This window comes from Mauremys reevesii, linkage group 2 (genome assembly GCF_016161935.1).
Source record: "Mauremys reevesii isolate NIE-2019 linkage group 2, ASM1616193v1, whole genome shotgun sequence".
NCBI classification, from domain to species: domain Eukaryota; kingdom Metazoa; phylum Chordata; order Testudines; family Geoemydidae; genus Mauremys; species Mauremys reevesii.
Window position 1 is genome coordinate 130687886 of NC_052624.1, and position 27433 is coordinate 130715318.

General features: G+C 39.7%; 1 protein-coding gene across 3 annotated transcripts in view; it reads right to left on the bottom strand.

The window, feature by feature from the left end:
- Positions 1 to 27433, bottom strand: part of CTNND2 (catenin delta 2) — a 1145701-nt gene that overhangs the window by 688647 nt on the left and 429621 nt on the right. For all 3 annotated transcript variants that reach the window (XM_039524144.1, XM_039524145.1, XM_039524146.1), the window contains exon 3: positions 7265 to 7377. In XM_039524144.1, the coding sequence (XP_039380078.1) occupies positions 7265 to 7377 (113 nt within the window). The remainder of the gene's footprint in view (positions 1 to 7264; positions 7378 to 27433) is intronic.

Consider the following 27433-nt stretch of genomic DNA (forward strand, 5'->3'; position numbering starts at 1 on the left):
CTAGTTTGACAGCAAACTATCAATAACTACTCTGAGTACAGGTTTCACCAGTTTTGCATCTATCTTACCTAGTTTCATCTAGACCACATTTCCTTAGTTCGCTGATGAGAATGTCATGTTCTCCCATAATAGCAGGTACTAAGTTTGCCCTTCTACAGACTTTTTTAAAGACCACGATAAAAATTCAAATGTAGGCCTACACTCAGCTGCTGGTATTCCTTGGTGTTGGGTGCTCAATCCCAAAGGAACAGACAAGATTAAAAAGAAACAAAACAAATATCCCTTTACATCTTTTGAGATAATTATTTCAAAGTGTAAAAAATAATGAAAATGTTCACAGTATTAAAATATGCTGATTACAATCAGTCCAGTTTGATTATTTCTTCATGATCAGAAAGATCTGCTGAATAATGGACTAAATTGACTTCAGAAAATGGTGACATCATTGCAGAAATCTGCATGTACTCACTTCTTTTTTTTGGTAAACAAAACTAATTTTTAAAAGTGAGTTTTTAAAATATCTTTTAACTTTCAAGCTGCAGGCACATAAACATCAACAAAAATTGTAATTTCTGATGTTGACTCATTTCTGCCAGATACTCTTTAAAGAAAAAGAGTGTTTTATCTTTGGAGATTAAAAGTAGATTTTTTAAATGAACCGTTTAACTAGAAGGATTCAGTGTTAACTAAATTATTTCATTTAAAAGAGTTATTCAGCTTCGTCAAAACCGTGGCTTTCAGAAACAGATCCACAGCAAAATGGATTTTAGCTCTTTTTACACTTGTTTAAGTATGATTTTGGAAGCAAGTGACAGTTTAAAAAAGACTTGTTTCATATATTTAGAATACCTTAAATACTATAAAAAAGACGCATAGAATGCACTCACTCTTTCTCTCAAGATTTCATTCTGCTCCATTTGAGGCTTCATAATTCATCTGCCTGGGAATTGCATTACCACCTCTACTGTGATCCTACCTTTATCCCTCAAGTACATTTTGAAAACGCTGTAGAACAAATGGTACCCCATTGTAAAAATGTCAAGGAGTTTACTTAAACACACAATACCATAATAGCTGTAGTTCTCTACTGCTTTTCTAGCTCACAAATATTTGATCACAAGGAACATTATTGCTGGGGAAGGGGGTGCATATAGATTTTTACCAGTGGTTGAAAAAAAAATGCTTTAACGCAACTGCTATAGAAAAAAATTAGAACATACCAGATAAAGAAAACGATGCTGAAATTAACCCACACAGCAGATTTATGGCATTTATTTTTTTAATTACTAGCTTGAAGTTTTCTTTGTTTCTACAGTTTTCTTTGTTTCACTGTTATCTGTACAGGGTGATCTCCCTTCCCTTCTCAGATTTTTGTCAATGTGGGAATTTGAAACTTTGGGGGGGAGGGAGGCGAATTTCAGAATGATATTGATTCTACCCCTTCCATTTCCAGTGTCCCACCCTCTTTCCTTACAAGCTTTTAACCACTGCTTTCACTCCTACTCTTGTTGTTACCTCCTGTATCCCTTACCCATCTCTGTACCTCCTTCGCTCCCCTTTTACTCCCGTTTCTTCCCACGTACAGGGTTCCTACCCACCTCCACCCTCCTCATCTTTGTATTCTCCTTTTGTACTTCGCTCTAGTATTGGATGTATTTGTGTGGGTCTGTGTGAGTGTGTGTTTGTGGGTCCTGCAATCCGCAGTGTCTGCTCCTTCTGCATTTCTTCCTGCACTCCACCTCGCAGCACCTGCTGCATACACAGCATGGCTCTGTCCTCTCCCTCCCACTAGCAATTTATATTTTTTTTAGTCAGACAGAGTGCTAGAGAGCCAGGCTTATTTGTGGAGAGAAGGAAAGGCACCAGGTCTTGAAGGGAAACGGTCCAAGTGCTGTGAACAGTGGCAGTGGAGAGGGATGGTTACTACATGGCCTTCTATGAAGAGCTGAGCAGAGAAGGTGCAAGGGGGCCCAGTAGGGAGTTGTTGGAGTGCTAGTGAACCCATCAAAGATTATCCTGCTGATGACTATGAAGGGTTCATCTGGGCCCTCCTTACTGTGGCATTCTAGGAGGCTGACTCTCTGGTAAATGTCCAGTTGCCCACAAGCCCACGTCAGGCCTCCTGCTTACTGCTATGACAGAGGCATATTGTGCTAAGGACTGTTTCCTTTTACTGACATAAAATAATAAAAGTCAGTACTTCTATAACAAATTTTCACCTACAGATCTCAGAGTGCTTCATAAAGGAAATTGTCCCCAATTTACAGATAAGGAAAGTGATGCTCAGGAAAGGGCTCTGTAGAAAATATAATAGAGACATTGGGCTTTATGAGCTTTACCAAGTATTCTTTGTTGCACTGGAGAGGGGGTAACTTGCATCACAAACCTTTCCCTGGGTCCCAGGCTGACCTGCCTGCTCCTTCCACTGTCCCACCCAGTCTCCTCCCTTTTCCTCAGCATAAACCTCAGTCCCATAAAGCAGCTGCCACATTGTATTCAAAAAGAGGGTTGGTGTCTTGGAGGCAGCTGAGCCCCCTTTCATGCTCGGTGATAGCATGGCAAAAATGCACATGAATCTAAAGGGATTATTCTGGGCAGGGGCGGCTCTACAAATTTGGCCCCCAAAATCATGCCCGCGGCGCCCCAGCGGGGCGCGGACCTGCGCGGGCATGCGCGGCATGACGGATCGAGGATCCGCCAGTCGCGCTGGCTGGACCTCCGCAGGTCGCGTGCTGCGTCGGCTCGGTTGAGCTACCGATGCGCCGCCCTCTGCCCTGCGGGAGCAGCGCCGGTCAGCGGAACAACCGATCGCCAGCCCTGCAGGCGTCCGGCGGTCGTCCGGTCGCTCCCTCCCGTCCCGCCGACAGGCAGCAGGCGCGCGCAGCCGCGCCGCCCCGCCCGCCGCCGCCCCCCCCCCCGCGCGCCCGCTGGGCTCTAGAGCCGCCCCTGATTCTGGGTCCATATATTTTACATTTTCCTGGGCTAAAAATATAATTTGTCATAACCTAATCACAATAGTAACAAAAAGAAAATGCAATTATTTGTAAACAGGAAACTTTCCTGTTTATTCCACATATAAAATATTCATGCAGTGGAAACAGTTCATATAGCTCAGGACTTCAATCAGCTCCTTGAAATTGTCCTTACCACCTTAGTTTTCCCCTGTCAGTCAATGCCAAAACTATGAATGCCCTAAAGATATTGTTTAAAATAATATCACCAAGAAAAGGCACATGTTAATGTGAGCTTATCCAATGTTAATTGTAGATACTTTTATAAAAGCAGTAATCCTATCCCAACCCAAATCTATAATCAATCAGCTTCCTTATAGTATTTATCATTTATCCACCACGCCCAAGAATTTACGTCAAATGATTTGGGTACTGAAGATTTGAGACACTTTGAAATTAATTTTCATTACTTTGTTTTGAAAACCTGCTAACTGCTCAGAGCATCATTATAGGTGTAGAAGTCACTGCATTAACAGCAAATCTACAGGAGAAGAATCCCTTGTGGGATTTCAGTAGTGTGTAGTATCTTCACCTCTAATTCAAGGGAAAATCTATGAACATCTGAATTAATGACGACCATCGGTCTTGAAGACCATTACATACAGAATGGAATCAGTTTCAGTCTGTTTCTTTACAAATTTGCTCTTAGAGTTTGAATGAACAAAACAAGAAGGTGACATATAAACTAAATTATTTAAATCACATTACACTGAAAGAGCAATTATGATGTGAAAACCATTTATCTCTTTGCAGAATAGTAGATATTAAAAGGCAGTATTTTAAGCAAGCCTCCTTCTAGAGATGACGAACCCTTGATAGACCAGAAACTATTATGTTATCATTTTGTGGCATGTATGATTCACTGTATTTTATTTAATGTAGCAATTCTCCCTACTCAGATTTTGATGCCTCTGTTTAAACCGCGATAGAAACTAGGACAAACTGAAATATGGATGAATTATCAGTAAGTGTGAACTTCACCCTCACTTACACCATTTAATGTTTGACTGGACTTGGAAATAAGGAATTCTATTTTTTTTAAAGTTAGAACTAAGAAAATTCAATACTTTTCTTAAGTCCTCCAAATAAAAACAAGAAAGATACAATGCCGTGGTCTAGATTATTGTTTAATTTCATATGAATGTGCTAATTCTGAAAAGCTTGATTTGATGTTAACCTATTAACTGCCTGCTTTTGGACCATGCAATTTCAATTTTTTTTTAAATACTCTAAAACCCAGAAACTCTAAATTTTGGTAAGTAAAAGGTATCTGGGGCCAGTGACAAATGTTTTAGATGAAATCTCTTGAGTTGGTGCAGCTATTAACATTTTCCTGAAACAAATCAACAATCACATTCCCAAACTCCTTAAAAGACTGAACAGTCTCTTTTAGAGATTTTTAAATGACCTGGGGGCTGTTGATAAACCAAGAAGCATGACTTACACCCCGCCCCCATCTCCTAGCAATCATAGAAACCAGAGGATTCTTTATTTCATATGGCGATTGTCTGGAAAACTTAGAAAATAATGTACAGTAACTCCTCACTTAAAGTCATCCCCATTAATGTTGTTTTGTTGTTACGTTGCTGATCAATTAAAGAACATGCTCATTTAAAGTTGCACAATGCTCCCTTATAACGTCATTTGGCAGCCGCCCGCTTTGTCCACTGCTTGCAGGAAGAGCAGCCTGTTGCAGCTAGCTGGTGGGGACTTGGAACCAGGGTGGACCGGCAGCCCCCCTATCAGCTCCTCGATCCCCTAAGTTCCCTGTGTGGCAGCCGCCCAGCAAGCTATCAATTGCCAGCAGTTCAGCTGTCCCGCCCCCACTGCCATGTGCTGCTCCTGCCCTCTGCCTTGGAGCTGCTCCCGGGAGCCTCCTGCTTGCTGTGCAGGGTGGGGGAAAGAGGGGGGCTAATGTCAGGGTGTCCCGCTTCCCCCCTGCTCCTGCCATCCACTTACCCCTTCTCCATATAGAGCAGGGTGGAGACAGGACAGGGCTCAGGATGTAGGGAGCTTGCTCGGTGCAGCTGCTGTCTCAACTTGCTGATATACTTAAAAAGGCAGTTTACTTAGAATGGGGTCAGTGTACTTAAAGGGGCAATGCGCATCTCTCTCTCTCTCCCACACACAGGGTGTGTGTCTCTGTCTGCCATGCTGTCTTCCCTCCCTCCATTCCTGCTGCCTTGTAGAGTGTGAGGCTACATTAACAACAATGTGTTAACTCTTGAGGGCTCAGCTGAATGCTAGTTCATCATTTAGCAGCAAGGCATTCCCTGGGAAATATCCCACCCTCTTCTTCACCACCTCAACCAAGCTTCACAATCATCATCGCTGTGTACAGTATTAAATTGTTTTTAGTTTTTTTGTCTGGTTACAAAAATGTTCCTGGAACCTAATCCCCCCTATTTACAATAATTCTTATGGGGAAATTGGATTTGCTTAACATCATTTCGCTTAAAGTCGCATTTTTTCAGGAACATAACTACAACCTTAAGCAAGGAGTTACTGTAATTCTTTCAATGTAGTTTAAGTAGTTTTCCTGAAACCAAATACTAGCATACTTAAACTTTTCAGATATTTCATTTTGAATGAATGTGGCTTTCTATAATTGAAATTATTGGGCTAAAATTGGTCTTTAATCTGAGAAGAGTTGTTCTGGAATATAAACAAGACACTAACTATTAGAAAAAAAGTTCAAAATGCTTACTGATAAGGAATGGTGTATCCTTGTTTAAAGTCAACCTCACTTCTTGGCTCAACTTAATTGGTGAGAGACTTTTTATTATTATTTTAACTGAACTGCTAGACTTTAGCCCCTTTAGCATTTTATTAATAAATTATTTCAGAGGCTTCCTATATTCCCTGCAAAACCACCATCTTCTTGATTGAGGTGTAATTTGAATTACTTGAATAGAGGAATAGTTATTCATACAGTAAAGGATTTTTCTGAACCTTTTCTGGTAAAGTCTAACAAAATTCAAAACAGAATGACGTGTCATGCTCGGTCTTTTGTATTAAACAGATATTAGCCTTATCATTTTGGTTTATGGATAGTGAAGTAGATCTGCATCTGGATCTAGAATACTTTTTGACAAAATTACTGTTTAACACTTTGTAGAACTGGTTTTCTTCTGAAATGTATGTGAACACAGACTATCAGAAATTATGTCTTCTTTATACTTCAAAATAATTCAAGCTAATAAATCATAGGTGTGTGAGAGTGCACGTGTGCGAGAGAGACAGAGAGAGAGATAGAGAGAGAAAACTGAAAGAACCTACCCTTTGTTACCTTGAGCCATGTAGAGGCCCAACTCTACAAAAGTTTAACATAAATAATCCTAAAGATTTCACTGAGATTACTCACATGAGAAAGGGTTTGAAGTATAAGGCATTTAACAATAACCTAAAACAAGTTTCTTCTACTAAGATTACTCTTTTAAAAAATAGGTTCAAGCCTAATCAAATATGTGTCAAAACACCCTAATTTCAATATGCGAATTTATGGTTGTAATTACTTATACTGAACTTCTGGATGAAAATTATGTAATGTATCTAATAACTTTACTATAATAGAGCACATGCAAACAAAGGCTTAAAAAGGAAATTGACATTTGTATAATTAAGTATTGATGTTACAGGACAGTGACTTCTGAAAAGCCCATTGAAATTCTATATATATTTCAAATAATATGTTAAATATTTTAAACTGATCGTTGAACTTGGAGAATGTGGGGTGGGTGGATGGTCAGAAAACACATATGCTTGTGTAATTACATGTGTGTGCTTGTGCATGTGGAGTAAAGTGTCTTGGCTGGAAACTGACCTGGATTTTCAACTTTAAGATCATTTCTGAAGCATATAGATTTCATAGTCACCACAGTCTGAAGGTAAAATCTTGGCTTTACTGAAGAAAATAAGAGTCATTGACTTCAGAGGGGCCAAGATGTCACCCCAGTTGTTCAGATTTCCACTCCAATAAAAAAAAATTACTTCAACTGATTATAGCAATTACTTCATTGCAATGCCCCTATAGTTTTGGTGCTGAAAATTCTGCCACCAAAGCATGCCATAGATTCATCATCTTGTCATATCAGATGAAAATAAAAAATCAGGTCACTTAATATACATTTTCAACAGTCTACCAAAAGCTCACATTCCCTAGTGTGTAATTTGTCAAAAGAAGATGATCAATACAATTTATTATCAATGGCAATTCATTACAATGACAGACAAATGAGCAATTTGTACAGTACCTAATGCTGCTCATGCTTCCAGTCTCTGATCCAAGCTTACATCTCTCCAGTTGGCTGGCTACAATCTGGCGTTCAGCCTCAAGTTCTCGAGTCAGTCTCTCAAACTGCAGCTCCTGAAACACAAACACAAGCATTCATTCAATGATCTTTGCAAGAATCAGAAAGAATTTCAGTTCATGTGTCAAATTATAGCTTGTGAAATAAGTGTTACTATGACAGCTTCTGTGAAAAGCTTCCCCCCGCCCCTCTTTTTAACACATTCAGAGTCCAAATGTATATGATAACACCTGCTGGTTCACCCATAATTCTGATCATGTGCATTATAAATGGAGTTAGTTTATTTAGGGTGACAGACTCATGTCAAAATTCCATCCTTAGTGCATATGTTTTTCTTAATGGTGGTGTAATAGGTTTTCACTAAGCTGATACAAGGAAGCTAAAACAAAAGGAGCAATTTTTGACATTTATTAAGACTCAGCTAAGGGATCTGTAGAGAATAATACATGGTGATGAAATCTTTTGTAAATATTCATCATGCAACATAGTGGAAAAATAAACTATAAGATAGTGTGTTTTTATTGGACACAAAGTTTAATTTCAGCATCTTGGTGTTGTGTTGGAGGTAAACTCTTGTGGTTTCAGAGCAGCCCCTTGTTAAAATCCTGCCACTAGCTGATGGTAGGGTTAGGGTAATTTCCCTGATTCTCTGGATATTACCAAGCCAGAGATGACATAGCCATAGAGCTCATAGAATATTTCTGTTTTTTTTTAAATGCACCAGATTGCATCAAATATAAGTTACCCCCCACACACACACCCATCCAACTCCCACAGAGCACCCCCCCTCCAAAAAAAACCCCAACCACATTACAAGGTGAATATAAAATAAACACCCACTACAAGATCTTCATTTCTCCATGGGCTATCCGAACATATACAGTACTCAGTATATTTTTCAAGAACAAAGAATATTTCAGCAAAGTGCTCTTATTATTAATTTGTCAAGTTATGCTGCCTTTTCTCCTTGGTTATAGTTATGAGAAAGCTAGTGTACGTGGCTGGCCCTTTAACGTTAGCTAGGTCCAGCCTCACCTGTGACAGATCAATCCCCTCCCAGCTGAGTCTGATTGTCCGAGGTCGATTATAAAAGCCAGCAAGTGGCTCAGCAGAGTAGAGAGTTGCCAGAAAAGCACTGGGTTGTGGGGGAAGAAGAGAGACACAGGCTGAGGTAAAAAATGTCGTGGAAATCCCTTGTTAAAATACTGGCAACACATCAGTGCTGAATCTGTGTGTTCTCATGTACACAGTCTCTCTCTCTCACACACACAAAAGCAGAAACAAGCAAATTCAGTGCTATCACACAAGTAGTCTGTGTGATGACTATTCAGTCGCTTGCACTGCATTTACCACCACAGTATCCCACAACAGTACAGTTAATATACAAAACAAAACAATGACATGTTTGAGTCACCCTTCTGGATGACTCAGTAAAAACACTGCACCATTATTCACACAGAGTTCCCCTTCTCTGTTTTTCATAATAGTAACTAATTGATAAACGAACTAATTAAAAGCCTAGTTAAACAGAATCACTTTTTATCAAACCCTGATGATTGCCATGTTCTGTTATAGCAATCAGTTACACTGATTTCTAAAATGGAAGAGCCCCAATCCAATGCCTAGTATTGATCTAGACCCCTATTCTGGGAAAAAATGAACTTCTAGCACAGAAAATAAGCGTCCCTAAATTGAATCCTGAGCTTCCCCAATCAACAGGGTCTAGCTGTATAGATCACTGATCTATTGTGAGGAAAGATCCCCTTCCCTGCATTGCTGTCCAATAACCTCCTTTGGCTGGTTAACGGAGTGGTGTATGATGGACTATAGAAACACACTTTCCTCCAGTCTTTATATTAAAAAAAAAGTTCAGAACTGAGCATTTGAAAGTGAGAAGGAAGTAACAGAAGGTTCAGGAAGTTTCACCTCTCCCTCCTGTTGCCTAGCCCCCAACCCCAGGATCCAAAAGCAATCTGAGTGAGATTACATTTCTCTAATCTCAGATATGGTTCACTTCAGTTTCCAAGGGGATGAAATGATAAGGCTGGTTCTTATTTTATCCAGTTCGGTCTCGTCACCCCCCTTATATTGGCACAGAATAATGTAAGCCCTGCATATAAAATGAGGCAGGATCTCAGCACAAGGTGAGAGTGGCAGGATGCAGACCAAGTGTACTTAAGATAGCCACTGACATTTGACGGAGGCCATTTTAAGTATTTGGCACTCAATTATTATTCCACTTAAGATTTGCCTGAATATGAATACCACCAAAATAGCCAGAGTGTGTAAGGAGTGAAACCAAACTGATTATCTGTTGCATCACTACCCATATAATATGTGTTTAAATTCCATAAGTAATTATGTATGAACATCATAACAATGACCAATGACAACAAAAGTTACTCTGGTTCTACTATTTAGGTGCCATGTTTCAGCCTAGAGGTTGCTGCATCTTAGTGGCAGATGATGTATTTTTAGAGTAGTATATACAATTTTAAAAACATGTTAGGTCTTTAGTGGAGTTATGCTAGTGGTGAATTATAATACTTATTAGACAGTCTAAAAAACTGAAATTAAACTTCATGCTTATAGAATTCCCACTAAAGTCAATGGGATATGCATGTGCATATCTGAGGACAGAATTTAGTTCCATGTTACTGGGCTGTTTATTTTAAATGTGGAGGGGTTACTGTGTTTGTGTGTATTTACATTTTTCTCTGACTTTATTAAGCTTTTTATAGTTGCCTACTTCATATACAATATTTATTTATTTGCTTACCTAGTAGAATAAATTATCCAAGAAGCTGAAAAGACTGTTGATCAACTTTGCAAGAACTATTACATGCATGCTCACAAGACATGAGCAATATATTATTTAAACGTTTGGGAGAACAAAATCACAACAACATAACAGAGAACTTTTTTTACTTGCTACTGTGCTTGCATAGTGGATGAGAACACTTCAAATAATGAGATTTTGAATTCATAAAATAAAAAAAAACTATTATATAATACAAGACATTTTTTTCCAAATAAAAATAGAATTACACAATAGTTATTATGTAGTAACTAGGATATGTATTCAGACAAATGTATGCACCTTTGAAGATGAGGAGCTTTGTAACTTGACACCTTAGAAGGAAGTTGGCCAGTCATTGAATTTGGTTTGGCTTATTACACAAGGATCATTCTCACCTGCCCAATGAGAGAAATGCACAGACAGTCTTATGCCTTTTCAGGGGAAGTATAAGAATCAACGAAGACTCAGGACACCAATATTTTGCCTACCAACCACCTCCCTTTTCCCCAGCCCTGCCAGCGAGAGTGGATTAAGAGAACACTTGGTATTAATCCATCAGAATTGTAGGGCTGCAAATGTATGTTCAAACTTATGCAAAACTTGATAAACAGTTTTTAAAAAGACAGGATTTGCCATCTGGGGAGATTTCAGCATGCATTCTGACAGGGTCACAGATGCAAAAGGACAAAAACTCATCTCATCATTTGCCTACCTAGGAATTTCACAGGTCAATTCTGGTCCAACCCACACAACTGGTCACACCTTGGACCTAATTTTCAGCCCAGATGTTAAGATAGTGGACATCACAACCCAGCCACTGTCCTGGACAGAGCATTACATCATTAAGGCAGTGGTCAGAGACCTTCCATCACTCAGGCAACAAGAAAGACCAATGACCCTGATTTCACCATAAAGATTTGTGGACTCAAGGAGAGACGAAAGCATGCTAAAGGACAACACCACCTCGTCCACAGGATGAGGAGTCGAGGACTAGGTGTAACATTACCATTCTACACTATCAGCCTTTGACATGCTAGCCCCCAAACTGCTTCTTCCTCCCCACTAACCCACAGATCTCCTTGGTTTTCTGACACACTGATATATGAAGAGAGAAGGGCAGAAACTCAAGCACCAATGGTGGAAAACATAGTCTGATTGAAACAGGATGAAACAATTAATTCTTGAAAGCCTATGCCATACTATAGTCCAAGACAACCTCTCTATCAGCTTCCATTGAGGATACCAAATCCTCCTCCAAGGAGCTAACCAGGCTGGTAAACCGATTAATTAATCTGGAATGCCTTCAACCTGCATTGGAGTTCTTCATCACACTCGGTGCACAACTGTCATCCTACTTCACTGAAAAGATCCAGGAAGCCTTCTCAAAGAGCATGGATCTGTTCCACTTATATCCACCAGCCAACAGCCCATGTGTATTCCTGGAGTTCAGCAAATTCACTCATCAAGAAGTTTTAGACACCCTAAAGGGGTCTTGACCAAAGAGTTATTAATCCGATCTATACTCTTTCTGGCTTGTGAAAGAGAGTCGTGAACGACTGGTGCTACTCCTACTGAATTTGCCAATGTCTCATTCAGAGAAGGAATTTCCCTTCTTCTTTTAAAAATGCAATACTCTGATTAACACTGAAGAAACCCACACTGGATACATCTGTCCTAGCCAACTATCACCCCATGTCAAACATCCCATTTCTGAGCAAACTCATAGAGAAGCTAGCAAAAAGCCAACTACAAGTTCACTTAACTGAAGCTAACACTGTAGACCTGGCTCAGTCTGGATTCAGACCAGGACATGGAACCAAAACCATTTTAGTGGCAATGCTGGATGACTTCTTCCTGTCAACTGATAGAGGACAGACTTCCAGTCTCATACTGTTGGACCTCTCTGCAGCAATAACATTGTTGACCCTGAGATTCTGCTCTTTTGTCTGAGAGAGGTGGCAGGTTCAGGGTAATGCACTAAAATGGTTTGAGTCTTTCCGGGAAGGACATACCCAACAAGTAGACCCCTCACTGGTGGAGTTCCAAAAAGATCAATTATCTATACAGTCCTTTTCAACATCTACATGCAAACACTAGGTGAACTGGTCAGACAACATGGACTCAAGTGCCAGCAATATGCAGATGATACAGAGCTCTACCTATCCTTCACCACAAACGGCCACAGAACTACCATCAATATGGCCCAGTGCTGGGATGAAATCAGCTCATGGATGAAGAACAGCTGACTGAAGCTGAACCCAAACCCAAGCAAGACAGAGGTGATGCTGGTGGGCAGAGGAAAATATTCTGAAGAGCTTTCAGCCACGGTGTAGTCTCTGTTGGCTGAAGATACATACCCACAATTGGCCAATTCAATCTGTAGTCTAGGAATAGTCTTGGATTCCTCGCTGATGCTGAGCTCTTGCATAGCAGCATCCACAAGTAATGCTTTCTACCATCTCTGCTTAGCTAGGAAACTGTCCCCATCCTGAGGGATGAAGACATGGCCTCAGTTTTTTATGGCTTTGACACCTCTCCTCTCAGCTGGATTACAGCAATGTAATATACCTGAGCATGAAGCTGTCAGCACTTAGGATATGCCAGTTAGTACAGAATGCTGCAACACATCTCCTCAGAAACACAGGCTACTGTGAGCACATCAAACCTGTCCTCCACTCTCTCCATTAGCTTCCCATAAAATATCAAATCAAGTTCAAGGTCTCGGTCTTTATAGTAAAACTACCCTAGTCCCAGGCCATGGAGTATTGAAAAGATCACCGGAGGAGCAACAACTCTGGCACAATGGAATTCTCAAAAATAACTCTCAACTCCTTGATCTGTGTGGGAGACAAAACTTTCTGCGGGTGCAGTCCAAGACTGTGGAATAAACTACCCCAGGAACAAAGATCCATCACAAACCTCGCCACTTTCTGCTCCAAGAGCAAAATGCATTTTAGACTCCCATTTCTAATATAAACACATAGCAACATGTATATTTACAAAAAAACTAAAATAAAATACACACTACCAAAATAAGATACACTGCTGCACACGGGTCTCTTTCTCTGGGGAAGAGAATAAGAGTACAAACAACATGTGACAGATGTGTGATTTAATGCACTACTGGAAGGAACTCAGATACTACACTGATGAACTTGGTGTCAAAATCTATATAGAATAGAACTGATAGAACATAATAGTCTCCTAAATCCTATTCTGTCCATACAATTACATGCCCAATACATAAAAATCAGTCTAGTATGCATTTTATTGTGATATTTTGGCATTCAACTTTCTATAAACTAAAAGTGACTCCCATGTATTTGAGCTTCCTTTCTTTCCCTTCCAGACACTTTTTCTTTTCTCCTACTGTCACTGTTTATGTACCTTTTCCTCTCTCTCTCTGGATTTGCTCTTTGTGTAAAGTTTAATGTTTGCAGGTTTACTACCTTGTGGTTTTCCCAGTTTCTGTTCCCACTAACACCATTCTTTCATAGCTCTGCTGTCTTCAGAACATTTTCTTCTTATGATTCTGTTTTTCAGATTGTACCCAATGTACAGGGTACCCCCATGTTCCTACTCTACACCTTCCCCTGACAAATAAAGGAATAACGGAAGAGATGCTTAGGGAATAACTGGGATAAGCAAGAAGCAGTCATTTTACTGTCAGTCTGCCCTAAGGCTGCCATTTCTCATCTCCCCTGATGACTTCCACCAGCTGCCATTCAGAGACAGTAGAGATGGGGGAGGTTTTTCCACACACTCCCTTCCCCAGAACCAGACCTGACAGCTCATTGAATACATGACTGATTGAGGAGGCCCTGCATGCAGGGGTTGCATGTCCCATTGGAAACAAAACAAAAAGGTGAGGTGAGACTAGATGTGAGAATAGAACGAGATCACCATCCCTCAATGTACCACTAACAATATGCAGGAGGGCTTGAAAGGTCTTTAGTATTGTTATGGAAGAAATTATAGTAGCTAGTATTTGCGTAAATCCATATAGTTTTATATCCCTTATCTATATTTCAGATATATGACAGTGATAGGAGCTATTGAAATTAGAAATAATATTGATGTTTACATTTGATAAAAAGCAGGCACTGAACCTGGCTCAATCATTTGTCATAATATTTATGTAGCCTGTAACCACTCATCTCACTGGCCCATTCCCTATTGGTTCATCACCACAACCTCACAATAATGTTAATGGGAATCTAATGAGGCATGCTACATTAGAATTAAAAACAGAAACACAATGGTTATGCAAGTTTATGTACATACATTCCATTGTTAAGATAACTGCACGAGGAGGACATCTCTGCACATCAGTGTAGACCAGACTGCAATGTCAAAATGATGCCGAAGGAAGCATAGGGAGATGACAGTGCAATGCTGAAATGACCATTCTGACAGCCCAGAGCATTGAGCAACAGAAAGTGGCTGAGGCCAACACACAAAAAAGTGTAGATGGTGATGCAGCACTCCATTGATGTCAGAAAGGAAGGGGCTTTTTACTGTAACTTTATGTGCAAGTCTGCTGGAGACTGAAGTAATTTGTGTTTTAAAGTGATGTTGCCTGTCTCACTCTCTCTCTCTCTCATTCTGGTAAGAAGTGTTGATGAGTTGAATTTATCCTTTATATTTTCTTCCTCTCTTTCTATTTCTCGATAACCATTTGTAGCAGGTTATCATATGGCGACTAAGTTCCTGTATTTGCATTTTTGGTATAAAACTTCAATTTCTCCTACATTCTGCAGCAAAGATGGGCAAAACGGTATATATTTTCTAAGCCTTGAGCATGACTAAGGTTTGAATCCAACCCTTATGTAGGACAGAATGATGCAGAGGTAAGCTACTCACCTGTGAGCTGCCAGCTAGAGTACAGGGAATAAATCCTCTATACAGTGAAAAGTATACTGTGCTTTGCATGATAAACCAGCAGCTACATCCCCTTCTCTACGGGTGTATAATGCACAAAAGGGCAAGTTTTTAAATGTGAGCTGAGACAGGGTATATTAGGTGCGATGTATCCGAGTCCTTATCCAAACTATGGAAGTGCCATTTTCAGCAACCACTGGCTTGGGAAAATTCCTAGAAGCAGGAATACAGTACTGCTGCAGTGCAGCACTCATCCATCTCAACAGATTTTGGGTTGCACCAAATTGAGTGTCCCTCTCACCCCTAAAATGGGCTCTCTTAACACACCTCTGTGTACCCCTATGTAGCTGGTTCAGTTGTCTGTTTATTCACCTGTAGAAATGGGTACAAACATGTGTGTTTGATCTACAGACAGAGAACAGAAATACTGACCAACCCAAAGACAAAGGATGAGGGAAACCCTAAATTGATGGTAGGTATCAAAAGGGTTAGAAAGACAGAATATAAAAAACAGCTTAAAACAAACTAAAAATTCTAGTTCAGATCAACAGAAACCTGTACTTGCTGTAAGACAGGTGATGAACTGGCATGCTCTGCCCCTTCCTCCCTATTAACCACATGATCTGGCTATATAAAGTTTGGTTTGTTCCTTATTTCTGTCTCCTGGTATAGGGTCATGTTGCCCAATGTCTGTACTGATATATTTAAATGTTGGGAAAAACAAGGTAAAAAAGAATAGGGCTTCACTGGAGTCACATAATTGTATGTAAGATGTACAGATATTGAAATATGCCTTGAAAATACCTTGTTAACAACTTCTCTCTCTCTCTCTCTCTCTCTCTCTCTCTCTCTGCCCTTTTAACTATCTGGTGGCAATGACCCTTAAACATATTCTATACCTTAGCTTCCTCTTGAAGCAGAAATCAATATGGGACCCAACATTGACTGAACCCACAAAAACCTTGATAATCTCCAGTAAGACTGACCCAGCCTTGTGGAAAGGATTCTCCCCCATCCCAGGATTCTTCCCGCAGCTCCCATTGGCTGGGAACGGCGAAGCATGGCCACTGGGAGCTGCAGGGGATCATGCCGTGCCTGCGGACGGTCAACATCAGTAAAATGTTTCACAGCCTGCAATCAGATTACCCTGATGGGCCACATGCAGCCTGCGGGCCGTAGGTTGCCCATCACTGCTCTAGTGAGACATCCAGTAAGCACATTTTAACTGATGCTATGTGCATGTCTCTCTTTATAAGTTCAAGGAAACTGGCCTAAGAGAGATTTGAACCATAACTTTAAGCAAATGCTTTTGATATTTTAAACTTGTCCCTTTTGGACCAATCCCTTCCAGTAGCAGGGACCACACTCTTAAAAGTGCCGTAAAGACAAGTGCATCCCTTCTCCTTGGATAATTACTGGGAAGAGTGATAAATGTGTTAGATACTAATAAATTGATTATCATAAGTAAATATTACATTATTATAATATTATTGTTATATTATTATCTTGGTGATTTGCATAATTCCTTAACCACAGTTGATGACACCTGCTTGCAGGACTTTATTGGTGTGTTCAGTACATGGACTGAATGTTGATTATGTCTACACCTGAATAGTGAACTGTTGAAAGTATAATTACGTGGTTCTGGGTAAATTAATGAATTGTTGATTATTTAAGAATAACCAACTGTTCTGATTTGAGAAATACTGTTCAAGTTAAAAGTTGGCCTAAAAATAACCTAGTGTTAAAATTAGTAAGCTAACACCCCTTGGATTCAATAAAAAAAGATTATCTTATTAGATTCCGTTTGAATATCGGCTCACAGAATTGGCAAATCTAGTTTGTTAGATTTCAGCTTTAAAATCTAATTGGCACATCAGCAAATTCACAAAATTGACCCCCCTTTCCTCCCTATGCTTACATGTACCTGCTTACGCAGGTCTCAATTTTCTTTACATTTCTTTAATTTGTAGGACTGATTATTTTACATGGCAGAAATGTTTATGCTTTAGTGTGTTTTGCAAAAGACCTACTGAATTATGAGCAAAATTCATAAAATCCAGCAGGTGTGAAAAATCTGAGGAATTAAGTTCACCCTGCAGAGGTTTCCTAGATTTTACTGTATTCTCCAGAATGCAAGAGCCAATTTATTAATTTTAAAAAGCTTTAACTTGTGGTTGTAAACATACCATTCACAAAGTACCTCAAAGTACTGCTATTCACTTGATCCTGCAGACACAGAAAAACAACCCCACTAAAACAAGTACAGACATCCGTGGTAAGATTAATAGGGAAAGGCTGATTAATAATATACAAAAAATAGGCCTCCTAAGTTCAAATACTTCAAGGATAACAGAACTCTAGTACAGATGTACTAGGTTAACCTAGTAAATAGGATAAATTGTGCTCTAATTAGTGTCACATTATAAAGACATATCATTATAAATATCCAATTATATCATGTATAATACTATGAGTCACAGCTCTACAAACTCTGAATGAGGTGATTTCTTATAGCTTATAACCTCTTTATCCTATCAGCCTAGAAAGCCAAGATGGCATGTAGCACTCAACAATGCATATCTTCTCTGCTAGAAACAGCAAATCTTGAAAATGATTAACTTTCCAAGAAACAGGAAACTGCACTGTATATAAGCAGCTATTACGGTCCAGTCTACATCTAGAATCAGAGCAGAATTATTTGAAGATCCTGGACATGCCAAAACCACCACCTGCAATGCCAATCAACATATGGATTCCAAACTGGATGTGGATTAGCAGCTTCAAAGTGAGGTTTCAGAACATACCTTTCCTTCCATCGTACTACTCCCTCCATTTCCTCATTCTCGGACACCATCGTTTGATTCTTGCTTTATTGTATTCTACTCCTCTTTCATTTGAGCATTTCATTCTTACCCTGCACAGGGTTATACTGTGGTCAGAATGGGGCAAAAATTGTTGTATTTTTCCACTCCCAAGTCTCATGTGCCATGCCCACCACGTCAGTATTCCTCCACCAGCTTGCTTTCATTGTCAGTACCTCCCATGTATTGTAGACATGCCATGTATGCCTTTCCCAGTAAAACTGAAAAGGGGAAAATTCAATACTGGTAAAATATTTTTTCACACCACAGCTAATCAGACTCTGGAATTAATTGTGATAGGATGTCACAGAGGGCAAGACTTTCACAAGGTTCTAAGAATAACTTTTATATGGATAACAAGAATAGCCAGGGTTATAATAGTAAATGCTAACAGAAATTTTGGAAGGGATTAGAAGAATTATCCCACATCTTCCTGCACCTTCTTAGATATGGATTTAAATCCAGAGCAACTTCATTGACATCAGTGAAGCTAAGAGCAGATTTTGGCCCACTATGCCATTGATATTTATTAAAACTGGATAAAAAAGCTATTTCTTCTACGCAGTGTCAGAATATTTTTAAACAAAAATCCTTGTCCTATCTTAAAAAAAATTAAACCATTTAGGCTAAATTCTGTCCTCAGTGAGTGGCGTTAGGCCCAGGTAAAACCAAGAGCAGAATCTGATTCAATATCATATACCTCTTTCCTTTCATGCACACTATTACCTACTTCTCTTACCTTCCAGGCACACACGCTACATCTTCCCACATACTGACTGCTCCTCTGATTCATATTGTGTGTCTACCATCACTCCCACTCCTATGCAAACTATCTGTTCTTGCTTCCCCAGAACAGTCACCAGAGTTCTCTCTCTGCCCTTTTTCACTATTCTGGTATCTCCATTTTTGCAGTCTTTCATCCTTCTGTCTTTTTTCTCCTCTTTTAAAAATAATCTTGTGCTTTTTCAGCTCATTTCTCTACTCTTTCTTTGGCCTCTATTATTCTTAAACTTTTTCCTCTTCTCACCCCTCCTTATCTGTTTTGCCTGCCTGCTTCCCCATTCTCCTTGGCAGACAGTTTTTCTTCCATCATGATTGTGCTGCTGTCCTCCTTCTATTCCTACACTGTGACTGCTCAGCTCCTCAGAGCAGTAAAGTGAAAGCTCTGTCAGGATAGTGTTAGAACTTCAGAGAGTTTGCTAATTTCACACCTTTCCTCCCAGGACTTTTTAAAAAGCAATGGGGAAGGAGGAGTGGGACATAAAATTAACAGGCTTTCTAAGGTATTAGAATTACCATACATCAGAGCTTGTTACTTTTACTTTGTTGTCATGCCCCATGTGGGAGCAAAGCAGCATGGGGAGCTGTGGAGTGGCTCAAAGCAGTTGGGTTGGGGGGAAGAAACAGAAGTGGAGTGAAATTAACAATCTCTGAAACTTTAGCATTATTGTGCTCCTGAACTTTTTAATCTCATCTTATTGTTCCTCTGAACTGGACATATAAAGATTTATTGAATCAAGAGTTCAATATTGTTTCAAAAGAAGAAGAAAGTGGCAAAAGAAGAATAAAACCCATGGAAAGATAAATCCATTTATGTTGACAATTATGGGTTTGAATTTGATGTACATAACCAGAAAGATGTTAATAAACCATTACTTCTAAGACCTTAACCACAAAAAAATAGTAAAATGAGAATTAAAATGTAGTTAAGGTTAGTCAAATGGCACCTTTTACAATAGGTCTGTTCCCTTCTCAGTATTAAGAAAGCATTTAGGACGATTATTAAAGTGATTACATTGTGTGTGGTAGCACTGCAGAACCAACACGTTATTGAAAGGGGAGCTCAACTCATTTCTTGTTTCACAAATAGTACCCCTTACTGGTTATATATGCAAAATAAGAAACAGCATCTATAATGGTAAATTTCATTACCACTGTCAATAGATGTTTCTTTCTTTCTTTTCTCTTTTCTTTTTTTTTAAAGGCACCCAATTGCATGTAGCCAAGCACCTTTCCTGTTTTGTTTTCCCCTCTCTTTCTTTTATTAAATTTTGAACCAGTGACACTGAAAATTTTACTGCTTTTCTACTTATTTGCAACATTCAGCATGACACTTATTAAATGCACCTTGACATACTTATTTCATCCTAATATTCCATTTATTCTGTGAACAGAGCAATATTCCATTTATTTGTGTGGACTTTGCTTATGAATGTAGATGAAAGTTTGAGCATGAACATATCATGATATTCTATCAGATATTATTTTGATCATTCAAATAATGTATATGCTTTCTACTATTCTTAAATAGTAAAGCAAAAATGGAATTTCAAGCAGCATTGGGTAAAATGTGTTTAATTCTGCAGTGCACATTATAGGATTTCCCTACAGTATCAGTATCAGTTCAGTATCTAAGTATCCTTAGTTCAGTATCAGTTCGCTTTAATAACTCAAAAAATGATTTTGAATTATTTTCTCTGTATTTTACCCTTGCTGTTATTAAAATATAAAGAGAGAAAGGACAAGTGAAATCTATGATTCTAAAATCACAGATACTCTACCCTCCTGCAGAAATTCTGCAGATTATGGAAATTCTCCATAGATCTCTATTATTCCCAATTAGGAAAACAAAACAAAACAAATAATAAAAATTAGTTAGTTTTCAAAAGCATCATTGTGATCTTATTCTCATGATTTCAGTATGAATAGCCTTTCTTAGGAAAAAAAATCAGCCTTTCACCTAAAAATGTAATATTATAATATGATTATGTGCATTAGTGAAAAGATGTATTTATTTTTACAAGCCAGAACCCAGGAACTATTATATAGCATTTTCCTATACCTTAATAGATTCTTCTTACTACAGATTTTCAGATTTATGGACTAGCTCCTGCTTCCTCTGAAGTCAATGAGAATTTTGCCAATGATTCCAGCTCTAGAAGATCTAGACTTCATTTCTCAGGATAAAATATTAATATTAAATTGAATTGGTACATGAACTTCCTGTTCCTGGTAAGTAGTAAAAAAGGAAAAGGAATGGTTTGACTCTAAATAATCATAGCATACTGTACAGTTAAATATACTAGTCTAAATTTATGTCTGTGGCTCTAAAAGATTGCACAGGTGTATTGTACACCTGCTCTACTCTGAAATTGTCATCCCTCACAAAAATAAAGGCTGCTGTTCATATAATATAGAGCAGAGATTCTCAGACTGTATCCAAAGACTAGTAATCCCCTGCAGACACTTTTTGGCAGGCCCGAGAGAGCTGGTTGGCCATATGCTGCTGGACCTCTGCCTTATTCCTAGCTTGTAAATCACATTAAAAAGCAGCTAAAATGCTTTAAATACTTCCCTAATCTCACGTTTCTATGTAAGCAAGTGCTGTAGCTACCACACGGCTGTTACACAACTGGAAATGGAAGGAAAGATGTCCATGAGACTATCTATCTTTTAAAATGTCATCCCCAAAAGTCTGAGAACTCTGGATTGCTAGTCAATTCCCCATGCACTAATGGATAAATACGGACACCAATGGTACTACAGCTCAGGAACAATGCATTTAGGAAATAAAAGACCTGGTGGGGATGTATTTTTTTTCTTATTTTTGATACAAATATGCAGAGATAGTATAAATAATTAAATTTGATCAGCTACTAGGATCAAGCAATTTCACTAAGATTATATTGGATGTAATCTGAAACTCAGACAAATATTTTTGGTCTAAATTATATCTTCCCTCAGTGGAGTACACTAGAAAACTACAGGGACTCAGTGAACCCTTTTCGACCCCAGAGTACCCATTGTGTTGCCAACTCTCATGCCTTAATTTCAAGTCTTCCAATAATTAGCATATTTTCATAAAGCCCCAGCTCCTGGAGGCAAGTGATTACTTGAGAATCCTTGATTTAAAAAAACAAACAAACAAAAAAACCTTTCTAATCCTCATCATTGCAAAGAAAAGCTTGAAAATGTGACCCAAGTGTGTTCTAAAGGCTCAGAAATTAGAATAAAACAAATAAACCCAGACTACACCCAATATGTATTGATTTTTTTTAAAAAAAATCACTCATGATTTTTCAACCACTGATGATTTTTCTAGCCTTCGTCATGATTTTTGAGCACATGTGCTTGCCAATACTACACATAGGTAGACAAAATCTGGATCCCAGTTCTGCTGAGTGAAGCAATGCAGTGTTTTTAAGTTGGCATCTGGCCCAACCATGTGTGCTGGGATGGCTGTGCTAGGGGAAGCAATAGCTATAACTGTTACACAAGAGTTAACAAGGGTTGCTTCCCAGCACACTCTTCTTAGCATCCAGGAAGCATTGTCTTTCAAAGGCATAACGCCCCAGCAACCTTTGCTGAGACGGGGTGTCTCCTCCAGTGCAGCTCAGCTTCCTCACAAGACACATAGTTGAAACCCTATGATTATATAAAACCAAAAACAGATTAAGTCCAGGGCAAATTCAATTCAAAGGAATACACTGGGACCAAAAAACAGAAGTCACTCAGATGACAAACAAGAAATTATAAACTATTAAACAAATCCTAACACTACAAAGAATGAGTTTAGAACATGGAACAGAATGAAAAATGAATCCACACGAAAGCAGTGTAAAATAAATATTTATTAAATGTATGTTTGAGGGAAATGATTTTGGAATATGCCATGCACATATCTGGAATTGTAAGCAACTTTCTAGCTGGGAAGGCTTAGGTATGAAGTTACTGTAACAGCAGGAAACAAGTGCTTATGGCCAGATGAGCATTTGCATTGAACACACAAAATGTATCAAAATTATCCTTGTAAACAAGGGCTTTCATGTCATTTGCTGGTAAGAGAGTGGATTCTCTATTAGTCCCTCTACCTTACAACTGCCCTCTTTCACTTCTCTAGTTTCTCTCCTCTCCAGATCTCTTCTCCTCCCCACCTTCAGATGTTCCTCCTCTCGCAGTGCAAGCTTTGTAAGATTTAAGCTCTGTGCATGCTGCACCTGGCAGATAATGAATGACTCATACTCTGTCAGAAACGGTGATGGGGATGGCCAAGCCTAGTGGTCAGAGCCGGAGTCAGGAGTCTAGGGTGGGATTGGTGCAAGGCTGGAGCAGGAGTAGGAGCAGTACAAGAGCAAGAGCAGGGTTGGAGCAGGCTAAAACTTTGGCAGTCTGTTGTCACTGTCAGGCAGGAGTGAGCAAGCCCTGGAGTGATATTGAGCAGACTGAGCTTCTTTTCCTCCTGGGATGCTTATACACCCGGTCTGGGAGTCACAAGGCCAGTTCTTGGCTTGTGGATTTGCTGGAGCCCAGCCCAGGAGTGACTCATCACAATACACTCCCCCCTCCAATACTGCTGCCTCTGTTACCAAAGCAGTGCTAGAGGAAACCACTCACAACTGGTCAATTGGGGAAGACAAGCAAGTAGCCTTGCAGCAGGGAGGGGAAAGAACGTATGCCCTGCATAGCTGAACCAAACATAGCCAGAATCTCCCCAGACAGGGAGTAGGACTGAGAGTAAAGCTGACTGCCCCCTGAAAAGGTGGTGGGAAGTGGGGCTCAAGGCCACCACCACTCAGCACCTCAGGCGTCCTCCTTGAGCCATTGCTGCTGAGATGGGAGGAGGAGGCAAGGTAAAGTTTCAAGCAATTCTTCTTTCAGACCTCTAGATAACCAAGAGGATTAAAGGGTTAATGGGAACCAGCCTCTGCTCTGTCCAGAAAGCATTCAGTTAGCCCACCCAGTGCTTTCCAAGTGTGCAAGATTCTCCAGGCCAGTAAAATACATGCTCTCTGTGATCTCTCCCTAAGTAGAACTGTGCAAAATGTACTGTATATACTAGTTCATAAGCTGATTTTTTTTTTTAGTAAAAGGAAGCACCAGAGAAGGGGGTCGGCTTATGAACGGGTATAGAGGAGAGAGAGGGACAGCAGCTCCCCCAAACAGCGGAGAGCAAGGAGAGAGCCAGCAGCCAGCCAGCCAGGAAGAGGGCCGAGGGGCCGGCTTCTGGCCATGCTTCTGGCCAGCTCCCTCCTCCCCCAGCTCCCTGCCTCCTCCTCCCCCCCCCAGAAGGAGGGGAAGGGATGGGGATGGAGAGGGAGGGTTGGGGGGGGGGTGGGGGGGGTGTGGGGGGGGTCACAGGGGTCCCCTCCCCCCCCCCCCCCCCCCCCCCCCCACCCCCAGCTCTCTGCTCTCCAGGGTGTTAGCAGGCAGGCTGCAGGGGCAACTTAGGTTTACCTCCGTGCCTGCGGACGCTCAAGGTAAACAAACCATCTCGGCCCGCCAGCAGCTTATCCTGATGGCCCAAGAGCCAAAGTTTGCTGACCCCTGAATTATAGGATCGGCTTATAGGGTCCTAAAAGTTTTCCATTTTTACTTATCCATCTTGGGGAGGTTGGCTTATAAACAAACTGGCTTATGAACAAGTATATATGGTATATAATAAACCCCCAAACCATGTGAAAGTCACTTGGCTGTGTGTTTCAATACTAACTCAAAAAACTCGCTCCATGTATATTAAAGACTTAATTGAGATTCATGACCTCTTAAGAAAATCTGGGCCAATTTACCGTTTTTGAGTCAAAGCCATGCAACATTTGCAGATCTAGGTTGCCTGACCTGAAACCAGGTGAATATGTGATTATTTTGAATGTGTTTTGAGGGTTTTTTTGAAATCCAAGATGCAAAGAAAAAAAGAAAATATTCTCCCAAATTCTACTGAAGTGAAATTGTTAAGATTTGCATAGCTCTAATTAAAAGCCTCTATTTTCAGGTGGATACAAATACTCATGGAATTTCCATTCAATCATTTCTGAATCATCAAAATGTGGGGGGAAAGGTTCATGCTCTAAAAATAGCAATCTTTTTGCTCTTTTCTAACACTTAAATTATCTGAATCTAGAATTTCGTTCTAGGTATGTATAAGGCCTCAACAAGGCAAACTTACTTTGGTAATGCTGATCTAAACACACAAGTCTGCAAATGTGGTACAGCACCTCAATTGTCACATCCAGTGCAAGATGTTTGTCTAGAATCCTGCGACTAGGAAATTGTTGTTGTATTCATATTGTTCCTCTGCTCCTAGATTCCCACAGCTTCCCATAACTGTTCTTGACCCCAAGGCCCAAGGATAGCCCTCTGACAATCTTATTTGAGATCTCTTCCAGAGTTTCCATAATGCATGTAGGGAGTGGCAGGTGGTTACTCTCCCCCTTCTGTGGGAGGACAGAAAGGATTTTCTTGAAGTTTCAGGTTCTGGAGAAACTTTACTTTCAAGTGACCTGCAGAAACTTGGTACTATGCGATCCCCTGGGAATGGATCATGGAGAGTCCAGCTTTTGTAACCCATAAAATATGTACAGTTCAGGGTTTATTCATCTCTACTCAGGATTTTCATTCTACCCAAGCAAATATTCTGTCCCAAGCAAAACTCTCTAAATCTGTCCTATCTACCTAAAAAAAAACCATCAGAAGTGGTCCAGGGAGTATCTCTGCTGGAGTACCTGGTCCCTTCAGTTTCAAATGTCCTGAATCATGGAGCTATCCAACCTAGAATACACAGAACCTACATCACTGGCAATTCTAAACCCTAAAACCAGAAGAAAGGACACTAGACTTGCTGGGTCTCAGCATCCTGTACATTTCAGATTTTCCAGCCCTGGAGCAGGTAAAATGTGAAATGAATCCGATCAATACACTGAATATTCAAATATGTGATTTAATCTACCTCTCTTACTGTTATAGAAACAAAATTAGATTTAAAAACAAAAAGTCCTAAAACAGAATGGTTGAGATTTTAAATGTTAGAGTCAAGAAATGAAAGTTCTGATTTGCAGCCAAAATTCACCTCTATGGCAGCTTTATTCTTCCCAGATTATGCAGTCATGGAGGGTTTTAACTATTTCTTGGGGTTGCTTGCCATTCGGCAATGGATGTGTAATACTGATTTTGGTATTACATGGCTGACCAAGCCTGTATAATTCCCTGAGGCAGAACTCATTGGCATTCAGGCTTATAGAAATGATGTCATGGGATGCACTAAGTATACCCACTGCATCCACTTCACATCCTAAGGCAAGGAACAAAATCAGTCAGTCAAAGAAATTGTTAAAGGGGTTATGTGCCTCCCCCCCCCCAAAAAAAAAATATCTCTGGCACAGGTCCATGTTAGAGCTTAGTCAGAGAGAGAAGACAGCCTCCCCTCCTGCAAACCGACACATGAATGCAGAGGCACTGAAGCTGGGAAGGAAGCTTCACAGCAGTGATTGGGGTGTTCTTCACAACAACAGTGGAACATGAAATGCCCACACCCCTCTCCATATGTAACATCAGGGCCAGAGAAGAAACCCTGCACTCATCATCAGGCTCTTTTTCTCACTCGGGAAAGAGAAGTTTTGCAGCAGAGCATGATGATATTGCTTAGGGCTGGTCTACACAGAAAACTTGTATCAGCATAGCTACCTTTCTCAATGTTGTGAAAAATCCACTCCTGAGAAATGTAGCTATGCTGACCTCATCCCCTAGGGTAGACAGTGATAGGTCAAGGGAAGAACTATGTGGTTACAGCTGAAAAATGCTAACTTTTTAAATAGCAACTACTGTATCAAATTAGTTAATAACAAACACCAGCACACACACACATATGTCCGTTGAAAAATGGGCGGGGAGGAACCTTTTATCTGCTTAGGAAGAAGCAAAATTTACACTTTGAAAAATATTGCTCTGTTCACAGAATAATGAGGCCTTATAATAGATATTGGATCTTATTTACTGAAATGTTGCTGTTTGATTCAGATGTTAATTTCATGCCACATTAAATAAACAACAGATACAAAAATATTTTCTTTAAATGCTTGCATCAGCTTCAAAGTTGCAGTTTGATACATTTTTGAATTAACTTCACAAAGCACTGAATTTAAATTTGCAAGCTGCGATGATTCAGAATTTTAAAAAGTTCCTGTGGTGGGAATGAAAAGAGGATGGTGTAATGCTGATAAAAGACATGGAATAATCCATTCATATTTGCATACTAACAACAAGGCTTTTTGATTGCAGGATAGCTGGATTCACTCCTTGTTTCATTTAAGTTGAAACATTTTATGCATAAATGGACTTCAGAAATAGTGACCAATACATTCACTCCCATAACTATTTTCCTTTGAAATCTAACAACAGTGTTCACCCTTAAAACTTAACAGGTGTGCCAGAGATAATTACATAATTCTCCTCAGTGTTTACAGTATTCACTACACTTGTAGAGTATACTGGGATACTGAAGGCACTGAGGGCAAGTTATTTAGTTAACTAATGCAACTGGTAAGATTTAAGGGTAACCAATGAAAATGGGTTGTTAGCTTTCTTCTTTTTTGGCTGTATGCACATGAACTGGCCACTCATTTCCTAGCAACAAAAATTATCTGCCAGATGCCATCAACACACAGCATAATGGAATTCACCACATAGTAGACAAGATCAAATCTTAATAAAATAAGATTGAAGGGTGACGGCAGATTTAAGCCTAAAAGATTTAAACCTAAATCTAAAAGATGAAGAAAATCTACAACTGAGACA